The sequence below is a fragment of the Salvelinus sp. IW2-2015 genome, linkage group LG25 (genome assembly GCF_002910315.2).
Source record: "Salvelinus sp. IW2-2015 linkage group LG25, ASM291031v2, whole genome shotgun sequence".
Classification (NCBI taxonomy): Eukaryota; Metazoa; Chordata; class Actinopteri; order Salmoniformes; family Salmonidae; genus Salvelinus; species Salvelinus sp. IW2-2015.
In genome coordinates, this window is record NC_036865.1 from 11,428,340 (window position 1) to 11,437,499 (window position 9,160).

Consider the following 9,160-nt stretch of genomic DNA (forward strand, 5'->3'; position numbering starts at 1 on the left):
TAGACATTGCTATAGTAGTTTATTGGAGAAGGAAATAACGAATTAATAGTATAATTACATTTCACTGTTCAACAATTGTTTTAGCTTAAAATGTGAAGATGACAGCTTCCATAAAGATTGTGTCCTTTACAGGTGAAACATGTCTGAATTGTGACAGATACAATACTGAGGCATTTGTAAAAAATAAGTAAACTTCCAAGTGAACAGCATTTGGGAAACATTACCATAATTTAAATACGTTTGAGTACACACAGAGCCAAGCCAACGAGCACATTTTCCTTCATTTTGCTGTCAACTGTTTGAATATAGATGTAGCATATGGATTAACTAAGTTATCAGAGAATCGACAAACAAATAATTACATGTTTCTGTTTTGTTTATACATAAAGACAAACCACATCCTTAAAATGGAATTAACTCATGAACAAATTGATGTATTTACAAAGTAGTTACAATCATGTTGGTTTATCCCAAGTGTAAGGTTCACATGACTGGAAACTATCAGTAATATGCATCGGGCTCTTTGATATTCAGACCAAGCATATTGGAGAGGCTTATTGACATGCTATCGTTTTCCTCTGAGTCCACTACAGGGTATTCCAGGCCTATCCCAGATTCAGGTTTCGTAACTTTGAAAGTCCCTCTTTTTAGCTTAGTGGAACTATCTACGTCTGAGGTGGAGCTGACATCAAGGCTAGGGGTACGGAGCTCACCTTTCACTTCTGGTAAGGAGACATTAGCTGTGGGTGTTTTTGCTTTAAATCTATTCAACCGCTCCATGATGTTAATAAGTCCTGAAGATGATGTCACCTTCGGTCCTTCATTCACTTTAGGCAAACTGACCTCTACGCCAGCTGTTTCAAGGCCTCCTTCAAGCTTTGGCGTGTCCATTGCCTCACCAAGGGCCTCGGCAGCATCTTGGAATTCACTCTCAATCTTGTTGTTCTGTGGCAGTCTGTGAAATGTAAACATTGGCACCTCCACCTGATCACGCTTTGATTCATCCCTACTATGTACTTCCTCATCGTCCATGTCAGAATCTTTACCTTTTGAGCCAGATGAGTTAAAGCTTGGCCACTTGAATGGCCATTTGAATGTACTTTTGTGAGTGTCTCCCTCAACATCTACTTTGAGGTCAGCTTCTGGTACATTTACATCCAAATATGGCATGTCAGCACTGGCCTCAACGCCAGGAGCAGAGAGACTCAGTTCAGGGGTACTAATCTCTCCCTCAATTTTGGGTACTGAAACTTCCACATCAGGTGTATTTACATCTGCACTAGCATTAAATTCTGTGCCCTTTATTCTAGGTCCCGAGAGACCAAACTTTGGCATCTTAAAATGTGGCAGTTTTTCAGAGGGAGCCTCAATGTCAACATCTGGAGCTTTAAACTTGACCTCAGGGCCTTTAATGTCTGGGACACTTACTTTAATTCCTGGGGTAGAGAGACTTAGATCAGGACCATTCAACTCTACCTCAGGGCCAGAGAGGTCCGTTTTTGGTAAACTTAGATTTACATCTGGAGCACTGATATCACTTTTAACATTAGGATCAGATAGCTTGAGGAATGCTAAATCTACCTTTGGGGCTTCAAGCCGACTCTCAACTCTGGGAACTGAAACATTAATGTCAGGTGTCTCAACGTCAAGGTTTTGTCTCTCCAGTTCAGAACCTGAAAGGCCAAATGTGGGGAGCTTAAAATGGGGCAATTTGAATTTGCCTGAAGGGGCATCAATGTCTACATCTGGAGCTTTTAGATCTAGTCCAGGTCCTTTGAGATCAGTTTTGGGTACATTAATTCTAATCTCTGGTACATTCACTTCATCAAGTTTGGGGGCAGAACGGTTGAGGTCTGGTGTTTTCAGCTCTACTACAGTGGCTTGGAGGTCAGCTGTCGGTAAATTGACATCCACATCAGGAACAGAGACATCCAATTTAGGGGCCTTTAGCTCAGCATCAAGGTTTGGTCCTTTAACTCTTTGTCCTGTTAAACTGGATTTGGGGAGTTTGAATTTGGGCAACATGAATGTTCCAGAGGGAGCATCAGGGTCAACTTCTGGGGTGTCAAGATCTACCTCTGGACCTTTGATGTCCGCTTCAGGCAAACTGAGACTCAAATCTGGAGCAGCGATGGTTCCCTCAATCTTTGGAGCAGAAAGGTCCAGGTCTGGTGTTTTCAGCTCTACTACAGTGGCTTGGAGGTCAGCTGTCGGTAAATTGACATCCACATCAGGAACAGAGACATCCAATTTTGGGGCCTTTAGCTCAGCATCAAGGTTTGGTCCTTTAACTCTTTGTCCTGTTAAACTGGATTTGGGGAGTTTGAATTTGGGCAACTTSAAKRTTCCAGATGGGGCATCAAGGTCAACTTCTGGGGCTTTAAGATCTATCGCTCGACCTTTAATGCCAGCTTCAGGTAAATTGGTCCTCAAATCTGGAGCAGCCATAGATCCCTTGATTGTGGGGGCAGAAAGGTCTGGTGTTTTCAGCTCTACTACAGTGGCTTGGAGGTCAGCTGTCGGTAAATTGACATCCACATCAGGAACAGAGACATCCAATTTAGGGGCCTTTAGCTCAGCATCAAGGTTTGGTCCTTTAACTCTTTGTCCTGTTAAACTGGATTTGGGGAGTTTGAATTTGGGCAACATGAATGTTCCAGAGGGAGCATCAGGGTCAACTTCTGGGGTGTCAAGATCTACCTCTGGACCTTTGATGTCCGCTTCAGGCAAACTGAGACTCAAATCTGGAGCAGCGATGGTTCCCTCAATCTTTGGAGCAGAAAGGTCCAGGTCTGGTGTTTTCAGCTCTACTACAGAGGTTAGGAGGTCAGCAGTCGGCAAACTGACATCCACATCAGGAACAGAGACATCCAATTTTGGGGCCTTTAGCTCAGCATCAAGGTTTGGTCCTTTAACACTTCGCCCTGTTAAACTGAATTTTGGGAGTTTGTATTTTGACAACTTGAATGTTCCAGAAGGAGCATCAGGGTCAATTTCAGGCAAACTGATATTGAAATCTGGAACAGCAATCTCTTCCTCAATTGCTGGTGCTGAAAGGTTGAGATCTGTTGTTTTCAAGTTGAGACAGGGCCCTTTCAGATCTGCTTCAGGTGAATTAACATCAACAGCTAATTCTGGGGTCTTAAGATCAGCATCTACATCAAGTTCCGGTCCTTTTACTTTTCTTATTTTTGGCCATTTTAGTTTCGGCAACTTGAATTTTCCAGAGGGAGCATCAAGGTCTAAATCTACATCTGGTCCTTTGAGGTCAGCTTCAGGCAAACTGACATTGATATCTGGAACAGCGATGTTTCCTTCAATTGCTGGTGCTGAGAGGTTGAGATCAGAGCCTTGGAGATCTGCTTCTGGTAAATTCACATCAACCTCCGGAGCTGAGAGGTCCAAATCTGCTTTCTTTAGATCAGCATCAATATCAAGGTTTGGTCCCGTCACCTTATGTCCAGACCAGTTAATTTTGGGCATTTTTAAAGTTGGAAATTGTTTCTTTCCAGTGGGTGCCTCAATGTTGACTGCTGGTGCCTGAAGATCTACATCTGGAACAGCAATGTCTGCTGTAATTGATGGTGTGGAGAGGTTAAGATCAAGGCCTTGGAGATCTGCTCCTGGTAAATTCACATCAACCTTGGGAGCTGATAGGTCCAAATCTGCTCTCTTCAGATCCCCATCAAGCTTTGGTCCCTTCACCTTATGTCCAGTCCAGTTAATTGTGGGCATTTTTAAAGTTGGAAATCTTTGCTTTCCAGAGGGTGTCTTAATGTCTATCTCTGGTGCTTGAAGATCTACATCTGGACCTTTCAAATCAGCTGTGGGCTTCTTTAGGTTGAACCACTTGAACTTTCCAGAATGAGCATCAGTGTCAACATTTACCTCTGGGCCTTCAAGGTCAGCTTTGGGTAAAGTAAGATCTACATCTGGTGCATTTATTTCTCCATCAACGTTTGGAGTGGCGAGATTCAATTCTTCGAGACCCTTAACCTTGGGTCCAGAGAGACCAAACTTTGTTTTTTTTAGAGTAAGCCATTTAAATTTCCCTGAAAGGGGCTCAATGTCCACTTCTGATGCGTTCAGGTCTACTTCAGGGCCTTTGATATTTGCATTTGGAAGATTTGTGTGCAAATCAGGCATGTTAATCCCTGCCTCAACTTCAGGGACAGAGAGACTGAGGTCAGGTGCCTTCAGATCTGCATCAACATCAATGTCTGGAGCTTTTATATTTGGTCCAGAGAGCCTGAAATTGGGCTTTTTGAGTGTTGGGAACTTAAGTTTCCCATTGGGAGGATGAATATCAACAACAGGGGCTTTCACATCTACCTCAGGGCCGCTGAGTTCTGCTTTGGGTAAATTCAATTCTAAATCTGGGTTGCTCATCTCAGCCTCAATCTTTGGGACAGAAAGATCAACGGTTGGTTTCTCCAGATCTGCCTTAACATCCACACCAGGGGAGTTGACTTTGGGCCCATGAAGACCAAATTTGTGTTTATTTAAATGAGGCCATTTGAATTTACTTGAGGGAGCCTCAATGTCGATATCTGGAGCTTGCAGATCTACCTCAGCTTTTGGTATACTCAAGTCTACATCTGATGCGCTTATCTCTCCATCAATGTTTGGAGTGGAGAGATTCATGTCAGGTGCAGACAGGTCAGCATCTATGTCCACTTCATGTCCCTTCATTTTTGGTCCAGATAATCCAAACGTGGGCTTTGTGAGAGTAAGCCATTTGAATTTGCCAGAAGGAGCCTCTATGTCAACATCTGGAGCTTTCAAGACAGCATTTGGCCCATTCAAATCTGGGCGTTTGATTTCCACATCAGGGGCTGAGAGGTTCAGGTCTCGTGTCTCTAGCTCTCCACTGAAACCAGGGCCTTCTAAATCTGCTGATACATTCACATCTCCCTTTGGCGCTTTGGCTTTTACGTGTGGTAGTTTGAAGTGAGGCATTTTGAATTTTGGATGCTTGTACTTCAATCCACTCGTCTTAACCTCAGGTTTCTCCAAGTCAAGTGAAGCATCTGGAGTGCTGAACTCTGGTGTTGATAGACTGACTTTAGGGTGTGTGAGGGTGCCCTCCTGATCTGCTCCTTTCATTACTGGCCCAGATATTCCAATGGTGGGGAACTTTGCACCTCCATCAGGTCCAGGTGTGTCCAATGTAACATTGGGCAATTCCCCATTCAAAGTGGGAACATTGATTTCATTCTTCAACCAGCCTTCTGCATTTAATTGTCCATTGAGGCCATTAACCTCAGTAGATGGTGCCTCAACTGCTCGCTGCATTCTGCTGTAGGTATCTTTGAGCATCTGTAGACAAACAAATAGCAATTAAGTGGTAGACAATGTTGGCAGTCATGTACAAAGTGGAGTTTTTATTCAAAGGTATTGATCCATATTGATCCATAATACATTATTCATATAATTGTTCAGAAATGAAAAAGAACCTTGAGCATAGTGTAATGACTGCTGACATAAATCATGAAGTAAATTTGATTCTGAAACGTACATCCCCGGGACTTTTGAGACCACTGTCCAATGAGCCGAGTCTGACGCTGGCATTCAGATCCGGCTTTGTCACAAAACTCATGTTGTCTTCGTAAGGCTCCATGATCTTAAGTATTTTCATCAGGTCATCTTTATTGAGGTGGTTAAGATGTATGGTGGCAGCAACAATCTCATCGCCTAAAACAGTAGAAAAAATGGAGGGTTGAAAAAATGTCTGTCGTTTTCTTATATGTACAACCAATAACAAAACGTACATATGCTTTACATTTTATAATTAAGAATGTTTTTTGTTGTTGCAAAAATGAACTGATCTGTGACATTTTACCTTCTTTCAAGCCACTCTTATTAGTGACTCTAGGGTCTGTGATTCCAGTGATGACAACTCCTCCTCTGTCTGAATCCTCCAGGACCAAGCTTTCGGAATAACGACTTTGCTGACTTTCCCCATTCTAAGTGGTCAACAGTGAAATACAATTAAATCAAATCAATTGTAGTCACTATCATGAAGTTTAAGCATCAACTGTTTGTAACAGTTAAATTAGCATGTGAGCAGCATTCAAAGACTCTGGTAAGACAAAATATTTGCATGGTTTTAGGATCTGATTTCCAACAAGATAGATATGTTTTCCTAAAAATAAGCTACTTCCTCAATGCTTCTGTTCTTTTAAAGGGAAAATCTGCATTTCAAACACTGTTTTTGTACAAAGTTGAGAGGTGAGGCTGGAGAAATGAGACCACTCTCAAATTCATTGACAGAGCAATAGATGCAAGGACTGACTAACCATGATATAAAAAGTATAGTTTTAACATGTTTTGATGCTAGTGTTGGTTTACAATTCCATTGTTTACTAACAATGGAGCAAAATAAGTGTATATATTTTGGGTTCCGATGGGGTATGACAGTGGAACTAAGCTAATGAAGCTTTTTAAGTTAGATTCTTCATGAATCAATGGGTATAATTAATTTAAAAAATGGATGTACCAATCGCAGATTGCCTCTTTAATGGGAAGCATGAAAGGTTATGAAATGGCAGGAAACTGTATAAATAAAGTATTTCACTCACCATGATTTCTGAAGTATATTTACAGCAGCATATCAAGAAAAATGTTCACTATAACCTGTAAAAACAAAGTAGTGAGGTGCAGTTAATAATGTGGTTTAAGAAGCCGATATAAACAACAATAAAACAATTCATCTTACAGGGTTTTGTATCAAGAATGGTACACCACCCAAAGGACATCCAGACAACTTGAACCAACTGTAAGAAGCATTGGGGTGAACATGGACCAGCATCCCTGTGGAGCGCTTTCGACACCTTGTAAAGTCCATGCCCTGACAAATTGATGCTGTTCTGAGGGCAAGGGGGGTGTAACACAATATTAGGAAGGTGTTCTTAATGTTAATAACGACAATAATACTTAATATCCACGCTAAAGCTTGTCAAAGCTCTCTGCCTTTAATTTACTGCTGCCAGACTGACAGCGACACCCACAAACAGCCTCACGCCTCAGGAATCCAAGGCATGGCCCCGTGCCAGGATGCTCGGGGGAATGTATTGCAAACCAGTTGGTTGAGACACATGCTAGCTTACATGCCATACCTACTATCACAGCCGCACACTGCCACACACACTACTCTCAATTAATATATTCATTCACCTGCATTGTGATACTGAGGGTTTGGGTGGGCAACATGTCAGAAAGAAGAAATGGTGTAAGTGGAATTATGAGTGTCATGATATTGGCATCAAAACAAGACAGTATTACACCACCACAAATGCATTCTGTGAAAATGTGAAACATGAAGCCACATAAGTTTGGTTACAACTTTAACCGGTCTCTCTGTTTCATGAAACGGAAAAAAGTTATTTTTCAATCTCTATTAATATTAGAAGTAAAAGAAGATATAAGGCAGTTGAAGCAAGTCAATAGTTGTGGGTTTATAATTGTGGCTTCATAGGCCAGCAAAAACACAGCACGAATGGCTTGGCTTGGTATGCAACACATTAAATATGTAAAAGGAGTTCTATGAGACAATGATTGAAATGCTGTATACCATTTCATCATGTTATGGTGGCTTCATTCTCATCTGACCACTATGAAGAACGTAACGCAACAGCAACACCTCAGAGATATTAAGTAACAAGGGTACTATAAAAGACACAATACACATGTTTCCGTGACATAGATTAAGCTTGGACTAAAAAGCGTGCTCAACTGGAGAATCTCAATGGAGAATTCTATTCCAGGACTAGGCTTAATGTGTGTCTGGAAAACCAGCCCTATATGTTTGATGAATAGTACCACACTAGCAAAATCCACTTCACCAATAATTGATCAATCTACAGTTCTGGGCAAGGTATGTTGACAAACTATCTTTCAGGGTGACGCCAAGTTCATTAACAATCAGCCAACAACAATAACCCATGTGGCAAAATACATTACTGAAATATGATCCTACATCCACCCACAAATGTCGATATCACACAAATCAAGTCGTAGGGGCACACAAATCAAATTATTTACTACCTTCACCTGCTCATTTACATTTAAGTCAAGGCAATTTCACGAGGGACTATTTAATCTGTTTAGCAAAACATTTAAAATATAAAACTAAAAGAATTTCATAAAATTGCAGAAACTATAAATCCATGACTAGTTTCAACACAGCATGATGAACAACTGTTAGGCCTCTGTACTCTACATACAAGATCACTAAACTGATTAAAGTTCCCATTGTACCATCAGCACGAATGACAATGTTAAATATCACATTCTAATGGCAACAAAAGGCTTTTCAAGCTCATCTTTGTATGCTGGGGCTTCGCTGGGCTCGGATTAGGGCATAGGATGGGAAGGACTCACCTTGTCAACGTCTTAGAGTCCTCCAAAAGCCCAGGCAATGTTGTCTCCTCTGTACCTCAGCTGTTCTGTCAATTTAAGAGGATCTGTCAGTTAAATGCCTTTTCTGTCCACCACCTGAGCTGGAGAACAGGTTAGGCTACACCTAGACCTGCTCCTCAGTGCCACCCCAACCCCCACCCTGAACCCTTTCACAGGAAGAGGGACATGTCATACACCTTTGCGGGGCTGGTGACAACCGAAACTTGCGAAGAGAGTGAGAGGTCATGAATAAGAGAAGTACACACCACTCCTCCTTAACAGGCTGAACCAGGTTTACAAAGAGAAAAGAAACAGAGGCCTACAATAGTTGCAAAACATGCATTTACACTCATCAACAAATTAATGCGCTCACACACACACACACACACACACACACACACACACACACACACACACACACACACACACACACACACACACACACACACACACACACACACACACACACACACACACACACACCTGTCTCTTATACACATCTAGATGTGTATAAGAGACAGCACACACACACACACACACACACACACACACACACACACACACACAGAGCTCTGGAAAAATGAATGGAATCAAAAGATTCTGACCATCAACCATTCATCAGTATTTGCCATCTCCTACTGTATCCAACTGACCTGTGTAATGAAGGGTGAGTGAGGTGTTCTTGTTTTTAAAGGCTTGAACTTTATTGTGATCTCTCAAAAAGTTGATTAATTATCTTTCATTTCATGAAAAGTCTTTG

At 41.7% G+C, this 9,160-nt stretch overlaps 1 protein-coding gene across 1 annotated transcript; it reads right to left on the reverse strand.

The window, feature by feature from the left end:
* Window positions 1-2: 2 nt before the first annotated feature.
* si:ch211-125o16.4 (neuroblast differentiation-associated protein AHNAK) lies at window positions 3-8,470 on the reverse strand. The gene is made up of 5 exons (XM_023970165.1): window positions 8,383-8,470; window positions 6,582-6,636; window positions 5,843-5,966; window positions 5,519-5,694; window positions 3-5,319 (listed from the first exon to the last, which is right to left on the reverse strand). Exons 2-5 carry the CDS (start codon window positions 6,582-6,584, stop codon window positions 502-504), a joined length of 5,121 nt encoding a protein of 1,706 aa, XP_023825933.1. The 5' UTR covers window positions 6,585-6,636; window positions 8,383-8,470; the 3' UTR covers window positions 3-501.
* Between the last annotated feature and the right edge of the window lie 690 nt (window positions 8,471-9,160).